The following is a 19,719-nucleotide window of genomic DNA, read 5'->3' on the forward strand; positions in this document are numbered from 1 at the left end:
ATAATATTTGTGTTGATTGAGTGGCATGAGCATTGGACTACCTGGCACCTGGCTGCACCTTGCCATGAGCATTGGACTACCTGGCTGCGCCTTGCATGGCAGCCTCTATCTCAAAATGATGGGGTGAAAAACTTACTGGTTGATGTGCAAATCTGAATCCTAAATCTCTAGTAACGGTAGTTGTGAAAACTAGATGGACGCACAATGATAGGTACCTTGCTCCTCACTTACTTTCTTATGGATGTTCTCTGGTCTCTCCAAGGTTCTGGTTTTGCGTTGCGCTGAAGCCAATGCTTCAAAGTAGCTATAACAACCAGACTTCGGAGATACCAATTAACAATCCTAGCAGTCACCAACTTCTCCAGCAAACCTGCATAGTTGTCTATTAGCAGCTGAAGAAGCAATGGAAACCGTATTTACCTATGACAACAAAATTTTTTCCATCGGAACTCTGACAGTAAGTATGAGGGGGAACTATCACCTTTAAGGCATGTTTCTCCATGAATTTTCTTGTTGTTTGGCATTAAACTAAATAGAACTCAAGGAAAATGAAGCAAGACTTTACAAGTAAACATGTGAGGTTCGTCTGCTGAAAAAATAGAATAAGGTCTAAAATTCCTAATGAACATCACCAAGATGGTTCTGCCACCAGCAGCTCATTTTTTAAGGCACGGATCAAATTACTGTGGTTATCTATTATTCTCACGGTGCCCATCAAATTATAGGTAAGAAACCTTGTCCTGTAATAATAATGGCATGGAATGGTGGGCTCTAATTGGTAACTTGACCATCCCCAATAAGTTATCGAAAGAATTTACTTCTTATAAGATCCTTTGCGAATAAAGCCAAGTAAATAATATGCAGATAAAAGTCCCGTGTGATGTGTGAAGTGTATTTTGTATTCAAAGGGAAGGGATGAAATGTTCAAAAGGTAACGTCCAAACTTGCAAAGTTGTAGAGGCTCTAGGCACAAATTGGACAAGGTGCCGCTAAGAAATGACTAAATGAATTTTTTATTGTTATTAATTACGGAAAAGAGGAAAAGAGAATCAGACCGAATGCCAAAATTTGAAAAGTGTAGGAGGGTGGTGTGTGGGAGCCGCAGCCGAGAGCCGAACCATCTTCGAGATTACGGGCGGCGAGCGGCAACCTGATTGGCTACGAAGATTGCCGAGCACGGCCGAAAGCCTACTCGCCGCTTGGTAGGTGTTGACGGCGGTTTGACAAACAGCAGTTTTTGGTGAAATGTGGTCCGGAATATCTGGGCCAATCTGTTCACTCGATTGGTAAAGATAAAAAGCAAACTCTAAGTTCAAGATGTAAACATATACATAACCACATTTCTTCTGTTTCCGGTTCGGTTCATTTTTCGGGACCGGAAATCAGATTATGGAACGGACTTGACATGGCGGGAATTTCAAAAAATTGAAGGTGGGAAACCTCTGAGTGAGCCTACCAGGAAAGCAATTTTAAATTAGGTGAACTGGATTTGGGGGGGGGGGGGGGGGCTAAGGGTTGCAGCAGTTCCCCGAAGATAGAGTCCATAGAAAATGAGTTTACGCTTTTTAGACTACGATAGATAATCTGTCGACTTGATCCTTGCTTTTTTTTTTATGCTTATCTGACATCAGACAATCTTCTGTTGCCGCCTGTAGGTATGTAAATTTATTTGGTGTGGATTCTAAATTAAGAAAATGAGGGCCGATTAAAAAAAAGACGGCTTTCTTTCTTAGTCTCCTTCATGGACTTTAAACGTCATTGGACCTTCAACTTTAAATCCAGCCCTGAAAATTATAAATTTTTCAATGATTATTTAAACTGAGTCACTAGATGACTTAAGTTGGCAACATTCAACGATCATGAACCAAAAGCCATCTCAAAAAATTGAGTTGTATAATTTTCACCGTGTCTAGGCTCATAAATTTTGTGCCACGAATTTAAAGTACACCATGAATATTCAGCGCCCAAAATCTGATGGGAAGTTTGTTCGTACTTTGGACCTGCAGAAAAATTTTGGACTTTTTTCCTTTGTTCCAGGTTACTTTACCTATCCATGTCTCCAGTTTTAAAAATACCGCAAGTACTCCGGGACCGGATTTAAGGGGTGGACGGCACATCACAGCAAATTTTAGAGGGCAACAGATTTCAAAGTGATACATTTTTTCGTTTTGTTTTGGCTTTTAAAGTATTCAGGGGTGATCTTTTTCAGAATAGGAACGGCAAACTGTTATCAGCAGGCAAAAAATCATAAATCTGGCCCTGTTACAATAAATATAGCTCCACTCTAAGCTTCACAATTCAAGGCCTCACTGTTCTAAAACTTTATGTTTTTTATTAATGCAGACGGCACAATCCAAAATTGAAATTTATTTCAATGAATAACGATGACAATTTTTGAATTCAAATTGATTTATTAACAAGCATTAACTACAAATGTTTAAAATTAAAAACTTTAACTTTAAGATACTCTCTATAGATCACAGACACAAAGTACAGCATATAAGATTTCAATTTGTAACACTGACAATACATGCCGAGAAAATTAGTAAAAAGTTTGAAGCATCTTTTTTTTTTTGTTACAAACAGCATTTTTTTAGGACCTTATTCTTAGTTTCACCAGTGTTAAAGCTCCGCTAAATGTTTAAACAAATTTCTTACAACTTACAGATGATAAAGAAGAATTTAAAAAATCTGAACAGGTGACCTATCTACTGTTAACTTGCTCATGTTATGCCTTCGGTGATTGAAAGGGAGCAGAATTGAGTAAAATTAAATAATAATAATTTAAAGCGAGTTTAACAGGCACACACTATAGCACATTTTGGGGGGAAAAGAGCTACGAAGTCAAGAGTTAAGTTCTTAATTCGACTAGGAATCAATTTTCTCCTATAGAAAATTCAAAGTCAGGAAAAAATATTTTGAACATGAAAATATTTCCAAACAGAGTGCGGTGTAAGTGGCTCAACACTTGTGCTTTTTTGAGAGTGTGGATGATTCTGCAAACGTACACTAAATATTTCGGTATAAAACTGACATTCTCATCAAAGAGATAAATAGCTCGAAACACAGTGCAAATTTCCTCTTCAGGGAGTTTCACTCTTCAGTGCCACACTGAAATATTTGTAAAAATGTTTGCTTGGCTTTGTTCTTAACATTGAGTATAGTGGAGTGATAGAATTTCATACCCATATCCCTCCATTCAAACTTGATGCGACTTAGTGCATATCTGTTAAACTCTGTCTTTTGTTCACTCATAGCAGCTACTTACGCTATTCCTGCGACCAGAATAGACTAACAATTTTTTGAAGTTGAAATTAAAAAGGCATGTAACACTAATTGAATGAAATTACACAAAAAGGCACTAACTTTTGCCCTCACCTAGAGAACAATTCAATTTTCATTGATTCTCTCTACAAATAGGTGCTTTTATGAATAAGCCATAGGATTTATTTCCTGTTAATATAATGTTTCCAAATTTATACTTAATGTAGTGACGTACTTTTAGTTCCTTCACTGATGTTTTTTGTTGGGTTCGTACCAATGAGCATCCTCCATTTTTCTCTAATGATAACTCTATGACTGTTCAGAATCTACTCAGCATCCATAATTTTGGCAAATTCTGTTCTCATTACACCATGTCTTTTTTCTTATCTCTGATTACATGCCAAGCATAATGACGAGAACAATTTAAAGAAATGCCTTCTTGATGGCTCATTTACCTTTGGTTTGTTCGCTCCAATCCAAAAACCCTCCGCTGTAATTCCATAGACTGAAAGCAAAAATGGAACCAGAAACATTAATCTTTATTTTGTTTTTAAAGACAAGAGAAACATAATGCAAGGGGTGTCTCATTAGATTTGAAGAGGCATTTGAAAACTCATTAACATGAGGAAATGGGAATACCGATGGTAAAACTGGAACAGTGTAATTCTTTTGTGGAAGTTGCAAGTGATTTAGTTCTTTTCTACGCCAATCAAGGGTGTAAAATTACATTTTATTTCAACTGATTTCAACTGCGAACACGGCAAATTCAAAATTCACATTGCTTTTACTCCAAAGTTCTGTTTTTAAACTGCAAACCTTACATCAGAACTTTTAAAACTGTAAAACCGAGACTAATAAACATCGAGGTGCTACTGAGTTTTTTAATTTTTGACCCCTTTCTTTTATATCAGAACTTTTGTTTGGTTTGACATTTTCGGGTGTCTTTACAGTAAAATATTTGTGGAACAACGTTGTTGAAATATTATTTGCCTTGCCCTAAGTTCTGATGGACCACTAGACAAGGTACGCATTTAAGCATTCTCTTTTCTTTTTCTTTTCTTCTTCAATTTGCCCACAAGGGCAACTTCCATCTATCCTAACAGCGTCTCAAACATCTGTCCCTAAAAGACCCTAATTTCATGTATAAAAAAAACAAAACAGTCCCTAATAATTAAAAACTCTACAGACCAAACTCCTTCCACCTGTAACACCTGTAGCACTCGTAACGAAAAATTTAAATTTCCTTAAAAACCAGAATTCATTGAAAAACAGGAATCTTCGTTAATTGAATTGTTCACCACAAAGGTTTTGGCAGGCTTCCTAATCAAGCTAAGTTCTTTCTTCGCTCTGTGTTGTTCAAAATGTTGGAACAACATGCAACAATTGAGCTGAAGCGCTGGGATTGAGGTTGCTTTATTTTCATACCGCAGAGAAGGTTTCAGTAAAGTTTAGTGTGCAATTGAACTCAAGTAAAATACAGTTTATTTTTTGAGCGGATGGTTTGAATTAATGCATAAAAAAATCAAGATCTCCGTTGGGAAATACTTTCAACACTTTTCATTGCACACATCGTGTTCTATATTAAATATTAATGAGAAAGCATACATCATAATGCTTGATATCACATTGCCTATTACGAGTTTTAAATGGCAATAGGTAAGATCCCTCATATTGATCAAAAATAGAAATTGCCAAACAAATACTCACTTTTTGAATCCTTGTTTTTCAGCTATACCACAAGCATTTAAACTTCTCTTTCCAGAACGACAGCTGAAGATAAGATTGCTATCAGGGCTAGGTTTTGGGAATCCATACTTTGCTTCAAATGCTGATGGCTCAAGTTGTAAGGCTTGAGTGACTTCGCCTACTGTAAAAGGAAGAAGAAAAAATTTCAAACATCTGAGCATGGTCAATATAACATCAAGAGTGCCGTAATGACGTTTGTAAAGACAAGAGCCTGACTTCAGCGCACTGTTTTTTGAAAGCGCGTCGAAAACAATATGTTCAGAGATAAAGAATAAAGTTCAAGGCATTGTTCCGAGTTTTTAAGCTATTGGGTAGGTCAAGTGCTAGGTAGAATTTTGTTTGTCTGATCAAGAAGGATTTCTCAGATTGCTTCAAGAAACCGTTACGTCTAAATCCGTAATTACAGGGAACAAAAAAGGGCTCGAGCCTTTCTTCAATATAAGACAGATATTGGTGGGTTGCCATAATTTCTTCATCTTCAAATTCACTGACTTTTCTTCAATTTTTTCTCACTTTTTTTTTTGTTTTTCTCTGATTCCGAAATTTTCTAATTCCTTGACTTTGCCCAACAAAACCTCCACCTATTTTTTTTTCTTAAATGCGCTGACTTTCGCTAAACTTTGGACAAAATTTTCTTATCTGGAGATCAAATTATGGAAAAATGCATTTAGTAGGTAATTGGTTGAAAGATGACAAGCCTTATAAATGGTGAAAATTTAGTCGGAAGATCAGTGATTTGTTTTAGTAATTAGTAAATGTGTCAGAAATTCCATGACTTTTCCCACAAATGCTCTGACTTTCCTGGTTTTTCAGACCGCTGGCAACTCTACATTAACATTAGAGCACAGCCATCAAAACCACTTTCCTGTTAGCAATAACTGTTACATTTTTTTTAAAAAAAACTCTTTAAGTTTCAAGAAGACAACTCTTAAAAAAACTGTTAAAATTCTTGTACAAGAAAACCCTTTTTGGGCATTTTTTAAAGTTAAATTTAGGAGTGGTAAAATTTAAGTAAAAAAGTGTTAAAAAAACTCTTAAAGTATCAACCGTGGTTTTTCAAAGCTAAAAATGTTTGAAATTTTTTTTAAAAAAAACTATAGTGATATTTTAAGAGTTTTTTAACGCTTTTTACCTTACATTTTTACTTCTTGTAAATTTTACTTTAAAAAAATAGCCAAAAAGGGTTTCCTAATACGGAAATTTTAGCCGTTTTTTCTAGGAGTTTTTGGAAAATATTATGAATTGGAAAACTGTTTGGAATATTTGGAAGTTGGGAAGTTTTGTGGTTAGATTTTGAGCACCATTTTAACTATTGGATAATGCATGTCTCCAATTTTTGCCAAGATGACTGTCAGATTAGAGAATGCACATTTTTATAAGGAAAAAAATATTCGCCCTGAAATGATAGGAGAATTGGAATTTTTTTCAAGCTCAGTAAGACTCGAGGAGAAATATTTCCTGTACCCCTGCATTTCGGTGAACGCATCGCATATTTAAAAGTAAGCAATAAATTAGAAATCAAATGTTCGTCAACACAATTTACTTATGCAAATAATTGTGGTGGTAAAAAAATTCTTTCTGCGTAAATACTTACAGGGTATGTTATGAGTCTTCTCGATCCTTCCATCGTCAACTAGCTCTTGCTTTTCTCTGACATCAATCACAATATTTTGTGGGTTTTCCAAAAGCTCCTTAAACTCAGCAAAACCGACATTTTTACAAGCACTCATTGGGACGGAGGACTGGAACAGCTGCACACGAGTGTTATCTGAAAGAAATAAAAAAAATTTAGAGCTTGTGAGCTACAAGGTGGGCTTTTTCATAAAATCTCACGAGATACCTTTCAAGCAACTTTGTTTTCATTCAATCATATCATACAACATGGCTGAAATTAAAGTGGCTTTTTAGGTAGTAAAGAACAAATAATGAAATGTATAGAATTCATACTGCTTTGGATACAAACCAAGAAGTACGCATACTTTGCGGTAGACACCATCATTTTTAAAATACTTGAGTAGAATAACCATAATGTCAATCAAATCTACTGAGTGATTCAGCTCTAAAACGACGTCATTCTGACTTTTCAAAATTCTTAGTCATTATGTCCCTGGAACTCACACTCAGGGTTGATTCAGTTGTCTTTACCAATATGTATAATATTTGCTGAATATGCATCTTGAACAAGGTTGATTATCAAAAGCCAGTCAAACAGGGAATACAACTGTCCGATTCCTAAGTAATACTTCATCACAAAATTTTTACGATGTAAAAAAATATGCAGGAAAATAAGGTCTCATAACTCTCCTTCTGCAACAGTATTTATATGAATTGATAACGGTTAAATTAGTGAATTGCTGACTGAATTTACAGATTTGGCAACAATTAATCGAAGACAGTTTGCTCCTCAAAGACAAGGCGGATAAAGAATGGTGGTCGCATTTCGATTTTGGCTGCCATCTTGAAGCACTGTGACGTCAGGAGGGTACGGATTTTGCCATGCAATTCGAGGTTGAGCCGACTCCCCCGGCCTCAGCCGGCCCATGCACCCGATACCGTGTGACGTCCAGAGGGTACGAAATGCGACCACCATTCTTTATCCGCCTTGCCTCAAAGAGAATCCACCTGAGCAACAAAGAAAATTACTACAGCCCGATTATTGAAATTATGTCAGCACGACACGACAAGACAAAGCCCTGTCTCAACCATGCAATATATCGCAATTTGATGTCTCATCGTGCTGGTTTAAATTTCAATAATCGGCCCGCTGGCCACCTTAGAGGTTTTCAGTTGATAAAATATTCATGTCCAGTTGGCTATTGCCCGATCAATAATCCATGCCATAAATCCACTGACAAAGATATGGGGATAATATGAAAAGGCTACGAATCTCTCGTGGAGGTAGTTCGATCTTTCAACTGAGGTCATGGACTCACAAAATGTGATGAGAACAATTTTGTGCGTAGCGAGTTCAATCGTTCTTACTCTGAAAATCGAAGAGAAGTATCACATACTTACAGGCAAAATTGAGGTTCTCCTGCTTGAGAGTCAGAAAAGTTCCTCTCTTGATAGAAGAACAGGAAACCAAAGCGGGAAGAAACCTCCGGAATAAATTTGCTTGCATTGCTTGGAAAGATTATGCTGTTAAAACTTGCTGATGAGAGTGAAAGCCTCCACTATTTAAAATACTGTCAATGCAGTGAGTGGATTGCTTCAACTTGGAGAAATAAAAGTAGGGATGCAAAGAAAAGAAAAAGCAAGGAAAAGAATTGCTTGCACTGGAAGATAAACTGGCAACCAAGATTTTCTTGATTAACAAAAATTTTTCAATCGCAATGTTTCATTGATGGTAGATTTCACTACATTCATTTTCCGCCACTTGTACACTTACCGTACGTTTAACAGCCACTTTGACTTATTACTTATCAGTAGCAACAACAATTAACAAATGATTAACAAAGGTAGGTAGACAATCAGTGAGTTATCACCTTTGGTTATCACTTTATCAGCTGCGTTAGTAGAGACATAACCTCAAAAACAACTAAAAAAATAAACAAAACCCACGGCCAATGACCCCCATTTCCGGTATTTCTGGTTTTTTTTTTTACTCAGTTTCCATTTCCGGTAAAAATCCCGCAGATTTTGAAGTGCCGGAACTGATTGTAAGCGCGGGATTAGCCCTTGTGGGCTACTTAAAGTGGTAAAAAAAAAAAAAAAAAAAAAAAAAAAAAAAAAAAAATGAACGTAGTAGCAGGGATGGTCGAATATTTAGATAATCGAATATTCGATATTCGAATTATCAGCACAGAGATAATCACATCACATTCGAATATTCGCTTCCAAAGTATTCGAAATCGCAAATTCGAATGTCGCATTCTAATATTCGAATATCGCATTCGAATTCGATAACCGTCCATCTCTATCGTTAATCTCATTATTAATTAAAACTTGTCCACAACTCCACACGGGAATGACTGACCGTCTTAGTTAAAAGTGTCATATCTCTCTCATGGTTCATAAAAAATCAAAAATCGAAGCAATAATCGAAAATATTCGAATATTCGCAACCCCAAGATTCGAATTCTCAAATAATCACAATAATCGCATTCGAATTCGATATTCGTCCATCCCTAGAACATAGTGCAGTCGCAGATGGTCGGTGAAACTCCCTAAACCACCTACTCGTTATCCGGTGTTTTAAAATTTCTGCTCCTATTTTATTTTGTAAAAAGCAAAGAAATCAACATGATTCTTTGAAATTTTTACAGACTTTTCATTGTACATAGACGAAAAACCACAGCAGTTTTTCAGACTTGCTGTTGAGTTGTTTTCTATTTAAAAAATGAAGCACGACAGGAAGTCTGCGATGTCGCAAACCGAGATGTGTGGTTCGGGAGTTTCAGCGTCGAGATGTCTCGTCATTATGACTGATAAAATAACTTTAGGTCTGATCAAGCTCCAGTCCAAAAGCTTCCAGTGAATGAAAAGAGGCACCTTTAAGTTTCAATTTGTTCACTTTTGTATCAAGATCGAGTAATTCAATCCTGATGTCAGCGATAGGTAAAACTGATAAGTGAGAGGAATGTGCCTTTCTTAAGATTTGTACATAATGCTACCATAGAAATCACACAAAAACGTATATATAGGGGCTTGGGTCTTGTAGTTTTGCACTTGTAAATAACAGCCATGGTTGGCCATGGAGTGACTGCAAATTCTCAAGAGGGGTCATATTTTAAAGATGGCTTTTTTGTTTTTATCAGACGATACACACAGAGTAATATCAAAATATTGGAAAGTAAAAATAAATAGTTTAACTCGTTTGAGATCTTCAACAAACTCCCAGACGCAGATGAACAACTTGATAAAGAATGATTTCACAAAAACCTTTATAAAGAAAACGAGAACATTTTTTGAAAACTGGCCAGCCAAAAATCAGTACTTTTCCAAGGAATGTAGTATCCAAAAATTCAGTACTTTTTCGGTACTTTTATTTGGCAAAATTTGAAACATTTCAACAATTTAGAATTCACGCTACAGTTGTGACAAAAATGACAGTTTTGTTCACAAAACGTGGCTGAAGGTGACCATAGTCAAAATGCTCACCACGATGGAAACTCGTTCAGGATAAAAACTTTACCGAATTGATTATTCTTTCTTTAAAACTGTGGGAGAACCAACCCACTGAGTCCGACCTCAATAATATTCAATTTACAATTTGCCATTGGGGAGGGAGCAAGAAAGTATTTCTGAAACCAATTAATAAAAAACAACTGGTTTATTGAAAAGATTTTCATTATTTACAATATTACAATTACTCACTTCATTCTACTGGTCTATTTCAAACTTTCCACAGACTTTTTCTTTATCAATTCTGTTAAGTTGATACAAGATTTTCTCTTCAATCCGTTTCACTGCATCAACGGTTAGAATGAGTGTGTCGTGTTTTAACATGCTGTAAACGTTTAATCCTAAAACAAAAAAAATTAAAATCTTGATTAAAATGAATCAAAACCGCTAGATTATTAGAAAGAAGGTGAAGACGTCAGTAATAATGGGCTAAAAGCCAACAAATTGAAAATTGAGACGTGGCATATTGTTCCAAGCACCAAGGACAACATGCTGCGAAACAGGAAAAGTCCCACCAACACCAGAGTAGAGTGAACAGTATTTGAGAGATAGGTTTAGTGACTAGTGTTGGTGTAATCAACTTTATGGCACTTGTCGCGTAATTGATGATCAACTTTAAGGCACTTGGCCCATTATTGATGATAGGTCCTCAAGTAAAGGAAACATTTTATGGATAAAAATATCACACAAAAAAAGTTGCTGAAGTGACATCCCGGTTGTTAAAAATCTGAGCGACAATTCTTGAATGTTGATATGAACCTTACAGTTGTTAATTCAACGTAGCTAGGATGTTACTTTAACAGTCGTAGTGTCCATGACAACATTCAAGAGGTGTCGCGCGGATTTTTAACCTCCAGGATGTTACTTCGGCAACTTTTGTTTTTCAGTTGCAAAGAAAAAAATAATAGACAAAAAGATGGCTTAACTGCAACTGCTAGCAACTAATGGGTTAGTAGCATCTATTTTTTTTTTTTTTTTTTCCATTTTCTGAAAGTACAGAGTGACCTAAATTTCAAGGAATATTTAGTATATTTGTTATAACCCTAAATGGCAAAGCAATCCTGTTTTGAAAATACCAAAAATGGAACTCATTTGAAATGATCTATTCGGCAGGCTTTGATGATGTAACCAGGCAGGGGTAACAGCGTTTGCTGATTGCCTGAACTCAGGCCTAGCTACGTCGACTCGACTGTCAGCTTTTGATTACCTTTTTCTCTTCCTGAAAATGATTTTTTCAACTTTTCATTGAACTTTCATGGTTTCCTAAGAAATTTTACAAAAGAAAAACTGTACTGCAACCCTGCAAAAAGTCCTTGAATGTCTTCATCTACGATGACTCTCACTTCAAAATGTTAAATGCTGATCTAATTCAGCAGTTCATCCCGAGAATTTAGGGATGTTCAGCAAGAATTATAGGATCTTCGGCAAGAATTTGGGTCATTGTAAATCATGAGAAGATAAGATCTCTCCCAAAGAGGAGGTTAAAGGTACAAATAACTGAATACTTATAAAACAGAAAAATGCAAATATTTGCTGCTTATTTCAGAGAATCTATTCTCAGAAGACATGTAGTTGGATGATGTCAATTAGCTTATGTAAGTTATGATTTTTTCCACAGCCATAAGATTTTAAATAATTTGTATAAACTGAAGTTTCACTTTTGAAATGATGATGACTTAATCAAAGATTCAATTTCTGATAAGTACATATTCAGGAGCCTCCTAATAAAATAATCTGTCGTAAATAGTTTTTTGATTCCAGTTTTGACACCTAACAATAGAACAAATAAAAGCTATTGTAACAATATGAGAGAAATTTGCAAATATTTGTTGCCTTGTTGTATTATTTGTCTTGTATCCTGGGTTTTTACCCGTTCATTTAGTGATAAATGGATAAATATTTACCATAGACTGGCATTAAATTGATGTGTTTAATTTCGTCTGTGGCAACGGTTATATTGCGCGGCATCAAGTCGGGTCTGTGAAACAGAAAAAATAAAATTAAAATTTATAAAAACTGAGTTGAAAAACCTTGAGATTTTCAGCTTTCTTAAGGCTCGTTAAAGATTGTAAAAAACTCCATGATTAGAAAGAGACAGATACAATTTATTCATTTAATATGAAGATAAGAGGCACTCACAGATGTATATTGTGACTTCTTTTGACTCAAAAATGAACGAACAAACGAACAGGAAAAAAACCGATAGTCAATGGACTACCAAATGGGGTATAAGAGGTAACCAGTATTTTTTTTTTTTCACTTTTTCCAGTCATCTCCAGCCTTCTCTGAAACTTTCAGACTAATTCATGTGACAGTTCCCCCATGAAAAAATAAAATATTGGAAGAAATACTGAGACAGTGTAAACAAGATAAGCTCTTTTTTGTGGGAAGCGACAATTTGTAACAGGTGAAAGGCCAAGAAACCAACTTACTATGAATGACAAAAGAGTGTGCAATCGCCGACAAAATTTTATGGAGTTACTTGTGGAACCCTGATAAGATCCTACTATTTTTAAACAGAAAATGAAAAGATGAGCACAGAGTCTGGAAACGCAAACAATCATTTTTGAAAAAAAATGGCCTGGCGGTTTCCGCAACTGCAGGGTGTCTACTCAAACAGGTGGGCCAAAAATCAATACTTTTACAGTGCTTTTTCAGTACATTCCTAAAAAGTTCAGTACCTCCTCATTAGAAAAATTTGAATTTCTCGCTCAAATTGAGACAAAAATGACCAGAAAATGAAAAAAATTCCGGACCTTTTGCGGAATTTCCGCACTTTCTCAGTGCTTCTGGACCTTCCTTAAAAAATCGGTACTATTTCCGGAAATTCTGGGACTTGTAGACACCCTGAACAGGTGGACTCAGTAATGGCCCCTCCAGATAGCACCCCCAAATATTTTCTGCGAGTACTTACACATCGACCATTAAAACTGATGGTCCCCATTTTCTTGCTTCCACCAGGTCCTGGATGTAACCCTTGTTTTCAGTTGGTATGTCTAAGCTGTCGACAATATGCAAATCGTCCTTAAACAGAAAAGAAGACTAATAATCAGGCTACAGAAAACAACTACAAGCTAACCATTTGTGAAAAAGAATGTATTCTTTCATGCTTTGAGACTGAAATCATAGTCTTTATCAGTTGCTGATCTTTAAGGGAAACTGTCACCTTCTGGCCAAAGTATCACAAGCGCCATTTAGGCTTAGACGCTTGGAGGTTGAGAAACCTGCAACAGATTTGACCATGATTGGCTGTCAAGTAAAGTACTAGAAGCTGGGCAGCAGGCTTTGTTTCTCCTGCAATTTCTAAGAAACAAATTGAACTGTTACTTTTCCTATAGTAATTTCATATAATTTCAGGTGTACTTTGTTGATTTTTTAGAATTTAAAGGCAAATCGTGGATGGAAAATCAAGGGAGAATTTTCAAGTACCTGCGCAAGCAACGTAAAGTAACCCAGGAGGCTAAGAGGGGAAAACAGGTGCAATGATATAACTTCGCTGTCTCGGGCAACCTTCAAAAGCACATAACAGTATGTTTTCGTTTCTCATCAGGTTGTTATTGCGAAGTCCAACATCATTGTTGGGAACCACTCCTGCCTACCCACTCATCGAATTTGGACCAATCACAGTATGTCTTTAAATAACATGATCACATTGCCTGCCACCTATCATCTCTTTGGAGTCAGGTGAATCCTGACGTTTCCAGCGATATTCACTATTATTCGGAGTAAGAAGCCAGTTGTTGAAAATATACAAAACATTAATCGTTTTGGCTTAAGAGTATCCTGCTGGAAACAAAAACTCTTTTTATTGCTTTAAGAACACAAGGAAAAAGGAAGGGAATACAACAGTTCACCATTACCTGAGCATGCTTGATGGACAGAGTTGATGTTAGTCCAATTATCCGTTCCCAAATACTAAGCACAAAAAAGTGAGGAGTGGGGGAGCGAGGTCCGTGTGCTACGCCTCCAGTTTTAGTGAAGAGAGGCGATCGTAAATCTCCGTGACGCGACATTCCTAGTCCTTTCTGGGGTCTCGGCTTCCTGCGAGTACCCGGCATTTCGTGGCGGGTCTTAGCATGTGCAAAAGACTAGAAAAAAATAGGGTAATTGGTTTGGTAAATGATTTTGTTAGGTTAAGCGTAGGAAACACCAGAAAAAACTGTGGTCTTGCTTGATCTTTACGATGGACTTCCTTGATGTTTTTTTCTTGTTCTCAAGTAGTATAAACCTGTGACAAAGGCTATTGTATCACGGATCCGCTCATAAATTGGATTGCATTTTGCAAAAAGGAACCACTAGCATTGCAATGTTGCTAAGATTGTGCAACTTAATTTGCCTTGGAGGAAAAACCCGATTATCCATTAATAGTTTCTATTTTACTCGCTAAAAAGTGTTAATTTAAGACAAAAATTACCATCTAAATTTCATAGTTTTTCACGATTTTCGCAATTTTATTGCAAAAGATGAAGTTGCACAACGCTAGTTGCAATGCTAGCGGTTCCTTTTTGCATAATGCAATCCAACTAACTTAGAATCTCAAACAAACTTGAGACAATTTTACACAAAATGAGCTTACTTACCATAAAACATGAATCATCAAACTAAAACGTAATTGTTTAATGCAGGGCTACCCTTAAATATTTCCTACACTGCTTGAAACCAATAGATCTCCTATTGAAATACATTGTAGAACCGTCATTATCACTAATGGGGCTCCTTATTCCGAAAGTTTTTTTTTTTAATATTCTAGCTGAAGTTGAGCCTCTAATTGAACTGCTTTTATCAATAAGGAATTATATTTTCTACCTCAGTATTGGAACTATGTATGCACCATTAGTTTCTCTATGTGCAATTAAGTGTTTTCACGGATGAGCCAGAAATTGAAGTTCTCTATTGGAAACTGGAGCCAATTTGCATAGGGTGATACATACTTAGAGAATAAAAGTGCATTTGCTAGTGAAAGATAGGATAAAGAACAAAGATACATACCACATAGCGTATATTTCTCTGCCATTTTACATTCAGGTGAATCATATCGATCCGAGGACCAACACCAAATACTTCGGGATGTAGAGTAGTTAATCCGATTATTTTATCATCTATACAATTGAGAGTCTCAATCCAGGCTTGGCGTGGTTCTGAAAACTTTGGTAAGAGCTTCAATTCTCTCGTTTTCATCAGAGGATTTACATCTGGATCAATAATAGGCCTGCTATTTGGTTCTGTATTGATTTCTTTTGCACCTGTACCTGAGCACAGAAAAAAAATTAGAGTTTTCGTAATAAAGTAGATTTAAAACAGGAAAGAGATCAAGACAGCTAAAAATGTACATTGCATTAAACTACAGTTGATAAGTATCATTGAATTTCATTTTGATTTGCTGGAATATGAAGATAGTATGCATAACAGGATATAAAGGACTGCATATTATGTTGAGCATTGTTTTTACATGAAAACTAAAGGGCAAAAGCAAAGTTCATTCTCATTAAACTTCAATAGAAAAGCTGATTCTGGATCACATCTATTGATCATGAAAACCAACTTACTTCAACATGTTACATGTAGTTTGATCACAGAAAATCAGACATCAGCTTACCTTTATTTTGTACTAGTGTCAGTTAAGTTCATGGTTTGCAATTGCCGTTTGCATGCAACTGCACTGCTGCCATCCAATATGGATTGAAAATTTATCATTGAGGATAGGTACCAGCAACGTGTGATGACCGGCAATAGAATGATCAACTGTGCCAGACAGTCAGAAGTAAACAATGGCAAACTTATATTACCTACACTAATTCTACTACACCTAGGGCGTTTCGGACACAGATTTTGTGTAATTTTCGCCGAAAGGTAGCATACCCATCATTTGTTTAAAAAAAGTTTACAGCAAAAAAGATCATGAAACTAAGACTGATAATGTTGACATACCTTCAACCGATGATGAGAACCTCGAGGCTCGGAGGACATTCACAACGCTCCCTCTCAAACGATTCAAAATGCGAAGGTTCATCATTGTATGATGGGTTCTTGAAATCTTTCAAAATAGGATCACAATAAGTTCGTAAGAGAATAGAGAAAATTAAGTTCTACTAGGTAATTCTAGCTCTCATAATTGCACAATACACATGAAGATCTATTCGTCCTTTTTCGTAGTTGACCGGAAGATTCACAGAGGAATACTTGCATGCAAAACTATGTGAAGGGCTTGATGGACACTTGGGATGGATGGATATTGCACTGGGGTAAGAGAACAAACGTATTCGGTATTATCACCTTACAAAGAGACACAGCTTCCTCCAAATTATCCCAAAATTCCTTACATTAAATCTCTTGCGGACAGGACAGAGCAGAGCCGAGCCAATCCGCATGATAAACAACCTTTTAACCTCACTTTTATCGCGATGATAGTTGAGCGTCGTTGTACCTTGAAATGCGATTGCGGTGTAATTCGTTGCGAAATTGCTTTGTTTATCGTCGTCTTACAGTCGGTCCGTGAAAGTGAATTTCGAAGTAAAACCAGTCGAGGCCTTTTGCGAGCTCAGGTAGATGAAGGTAATGTCAATTTTCATCATTTACCCCCTTCGATTGATCAGCTTTTCAGCGCTCTTTCGTCGCCGCAGCTTGAAATTTTCGCGGCGTCATTGGCAGGATGAGCGGTCTCGACACTCTCGGCTGCTATCAGACAGATGAGATTTTTCGCCGTATTTCACTCATTTTGTGATCTAATCTCAGCCTCAAATACTCTGAATTCCACCGTACAAACATTTTAATATCCCTCAATCGAACCTCCAGAAGCTCCCTTGCCGAAAGCTATTGTTATCCCTCGTCTGAATTCTCAGAATTTGAGCCCTGTCGGGCCCTGAACTTGCTAATGAGGTTAGGTCACAGTATGTTGGGACCTCCTACCGTTCTTGCAAAATAATTTTACAACCCTTTTTATTTCTATTGTTTCATATTGAATGATTGAATACATGGAACATAGGAATACCAAAGCATATTCTGTGCGCCACTGAATTGTTAGATGATGGTCAACGCTCACCATTCATTTCTGTGTTGTGCATTTGTCAGCCCTGAAAAGGCCCTACTTATTTATTAAGAACTAGCATGTTGGATGACACAGTTTTATTCTTTGGTTCTCAATCCCTCCATATTCTATCTTAAGAGTCTTACTTAGAAGCCATTTTGACCTCGATGGCACTGTAATTGAGCGGACGCATTGTATGTTGAGACGAAAGTCAAGTATCGTCTAGGTCACCACTCATCAGTGGTGCCATCTAACTGCATGTAATAACCTGCTGAGTGATGCTGATTCGGAGGTAATCAGGGATTGACATTTGTCTCAATGTACGATGAGTCCGCCCTGGGCAGTGTACTCTCCATTTCTACTCCTCGCTCACACCAATCAATTCATGAAATTTTTGCTGGGAACATCAAGCTCATCATTTCCTCTGTTCCATGTGAATATCCGGTTCACTTTTTGATTTCAGTTTACACAATGTCGCGTGGAAATAAAGATAAGTATGAAAATGCCAACCCTCGAAAGACGCACACCATCATGTCACCTGAGGATGTTGCTGCCGGAAAAAAGTCGTATTGGTCTGAATTGGAGATAACAGGTTTGTTTTGGCTTATTTGTTGTAGTTTCAAGAATAGCACCAGCCAGGTCATATTAATTTTCTCAAAAACAATTTTTAAAAGCTAACAACCTTTGCAGATTAAAACACTTTGCCGTTCTGCTACCTTTGCGGAATTCAGTAACACCAACAAGGATCATTGGAAAGTATTGAACGAATGGGCTAAGTGCTTTTTGTCTTCAATGCTATTCCTGAATGCTGTCACCTCCATCGTTAACATCGGATAAGAAGCTAGATTTTTGATAGCAGCTAAAACTATCTTCTAGCTGAGGGCTGACTTATTTGTACCAACTTTTCTGCTAAGAATAGAATAGAACTTTATTAATACGAAGGCTTTCCAGACTGGTTCTGTAATTCCAAATCTAAGCTAGCAAGGAGACTTGATCTTGGTTTCATTTTAATTGTCAAGCCAGAGGTCTTCAATCGAGACCAAGATCAACTCATTTGGTTGAAAGTTGACAAAATTATGGCAGTTTGAGTTTAAAAAAAAAAAAAAAATGGGACCCCCTACTGTTTTTAACTGAAACATTTGCTGTTCAAAGGTAGTCTCTAAAAGCAATTTCATTAGCACGGCTTTTTACGAAACATTGAGATAAACTCTCAATGTTCTCATGTAGAATTCTCAAATGATACTCATTTTTCAATTTTATTTGTTCTGCATACCATCAACAAGCTCTTAATGATTTTTCTTGTCATTCTGTTGCAGGATCCATCCGAAATCTTAGTGTAGACCTTTGGCAATTAACTCATCTTACATGTCTGTACCTGAATGACAATTGCCTTTCCCGCCTACCTGGTGACATCTCTCGCTTAAGTAGTTTAAACGTCCTCGATCTCTCTAATAACAAGTTGCGTAGTTTACCTGCTGAGCTAGGTGAACTAATCTATCTCAGGTGTGCATCATAATTATTATTCAGATTTTTTTTATTTATATATTTATTTTTTTTTATTTGAGCTGGACCAAGGAATCCTACTTAGTTTCTGAAATCAGTTAAATAATGGCACTACTGCTTACAGGGAAAAACATCCACATGTCCATTACTCTGAACCAACTCGCCAAAAATCACACACTGCAATCGCCTCCTTAAACAATGGTCTCTTTTCTTGTAGCTGGTCACAAATTATCTTGAAAACTTCATATGATATTGATGCTGTTCGAGCAATTTTAAGTGTTGAAATTAAAATCAAAGACTTGGAGTAAAATATAGTAAGATTTTTGAGCCATTGCTTCAAGTCAATTATAGTTCAAAAAAAATTATTAGAAGTTTTTTTCAGATCCATTTAGAATATTTTTAGAGAAAAATGGAGACCCCTCAACTTGTATCCTTGCAATGGTAGAAACTTTTACTCTCAGGAAATTAACGATTCCTTCATGGGGAACATTTTTATTACCTTTTCACTAAGCTTTGGGTTGAATAATGAGCCTATCAAGTGAACTAAAAATTGGCTTTCTTTATTAAACAAATCGCTTAACAAGTTGCTCAAACTGCAAACTCAAAAGTAATTTCAAGGGTTTAAAAGTGAAGCTCTCAAAAGAGGAAATTCATCCAGTTACCAAGAAGGTTTTCTGTATTTATTTCTAAAATTGTCTGACTTTAATAGCATTTCACTCCTGAAAGATCCTCATAGCTAAGTAAGCAGTTTACCAATGAAATCTTCCTGTGAAAGGAAATCGCACGGATTACGGAGGACCTCATCGCTGACATTTCATTATTTTCTCAGATAATGCTCATTACAACCTCCTCCGCACAAGCAAAATCTTCATGTTCAGTCTTCAACAATTTTACTTTCTATTAGCCAATTTTGAGGTAAATGGGGCTGATAAGTGAATTTTTGAATAGTCTCTAGTAGAAATGTTGCGTGACTGTTGTAGAAAATGCGATCAAGAATTAAAATATTCACTGCTAAGACCAGCTTAGTTAATTAGTTAGTTAGCTGATAAGTAAAATTT

At 36.4% G+C, this 19,719-nt stretch overlaps 4 protein-coding genes across 4 annotated transcripts in view; 1 reads left to right on the forward strand and 3 right to left on the reverse strand.

Moving 5' to 3' along the window:
* Window positions 1-19,719, reverse strand: part of mRpS14 (mitochondrial ribosomal protein S14) — a 121,057-nt gene that overhangs the window by 91,266 nt on the left and 10,072 nt on the right. The gene's annotated exons all lie outside the window — the stretch shown is intronic.
* On the reverse strand, window positions 2,392-8,540 carry LOC109035361 (rhodanese domain-containing protein CG4456). The gene is made up of 4 exons (XM_019048961.2): window positions 8,026-8,540; window positions 6,605-6,778; window positions 4,972-5,131; window positions 2,392-3,769 (listed from the first exon to the last, which is right to left on the reverse strand). The coding sequence occupies exons 1-4, from the start codon at window positions 8,129-8,131 to the stop codon at window positions 3,712-3,714; spliced, it is 498 nt and encodes a 165-aa protein (XP_018904506.2). The 5' UTR covers window positions 8,132-8,540; the 3' UTR covers window positions 2,392-3,711.
* Window positions 10,264-16,404, reverse strand: mRpL4 (mitochondrial ribosomal protein L4). The gene is made up of 6 exons (XM_019048859.2): window positions 16,063-16,404; window positions 15,124-15,383; window positions 13,995-14,222; window positions 13,049-13,158; window positions 12,039-12,112; window positions 10,264-10,475 (listed from the first exon to the last, which is right to left on the reverse strand). The coding sequence occupies exons 1-6, from the start codon at window positions 16,145-16,147 to the stop codon at window positions 10,333-10,335; spliced, it is 900 nt and encodes a 299-aa protein (XP_018904404.2). The 5' UTR covers window positions 16,148-16,404; the 3' UTR covers window positions 10,264-10,332.
* The window catches only part of twin (CCR4-NOT transcription complex subunit 6-like twin), a 101,775-nt gene continuing 98,595 nt past the window's right edge, over window positions 16,540-19,719 (forward strand). Inside the window, exons 1-3 of the mRNA XM_019048858.2 lie at window positions 16,540-16,686; window positions 17,622-17,750; window positions 18,475-18,661. Coding sequence (XP_018904403.1) covers window positions 17,630-17,750; window positions 18,475-18,661 — 308 coding nt within the window. The 5' untranslated portion in view covers window positions 16,540-16,686; window positions 17,622-17,629. The remainder of the gene's footprint in view (window positions 16,687-17,621; window positions 17,751-18,474; window positions 18,662-19,719) is intronic.

This window comes from Bemisia tabaci, chromosome 7 (assembly GCF_918797505.1).
Source record: "Bemisia tabaci chromosome 7, PGI_BMITA_v3".
Taxonomy (NCBI): Eukaryota; Metazoa; Arthropoda; class Insecta; order Hemiptera; family Aleyrodidae; genus Bemisia; species Bemisia tabaci.

What these genes read in the sequence shown, in the direction of transcription:
- mRpL4 (XM_019048859.2), bottom strand. Translation starts at nt 16,147, where the DNA reads ATGATGAACCTTCGCATTTTGAATCGTTTGAGAGGGAGCGTTGTGAAT. An exon ending in AGAGAAATATACGCTATGTG is followed by an intron (nt 14,223 to 15,123) that starts GTATGTATCTTT and finishes ATTTTTTTCTAG; the next exon opens with TCTTTTGCACATGCTAAGAC. An exon ending in TGTCCATCAAGCATGCTCAG is followed by an intron (nt 13,159 to 13,994) that starts GTAATGGTGAAC and finishes TTTCTGTTTAAG; the next exon opens with GACGATTTGCATATTGTCGA.
- LOC109035361 (XM_019048961.2), bottom strand. Translation starts at nt 8,131, where the DNA reads ATGCAAGCAAATTTATTCCGGAGGTTTCTTCCCGCTTTGGTTTCCTGT. An exon ending in GGAGAACCTCAATTTTGCCT is followed by an intron (nt 6,779 to 8,025) that starts GTAAGTATGTGA and finishes TATTTCTTTCAG; the next exon opens with ATAACACTCGTGTGCAGCTG. An exon ending in GAAGACTCATAACATACCCT is followed by an intron (nt 5,132 to 6,604) that starts GTAAGTATTTAC and finishes TTCCTTTTACAG; the next exon opens with TAGGCGAAGTCACTCAAGCC.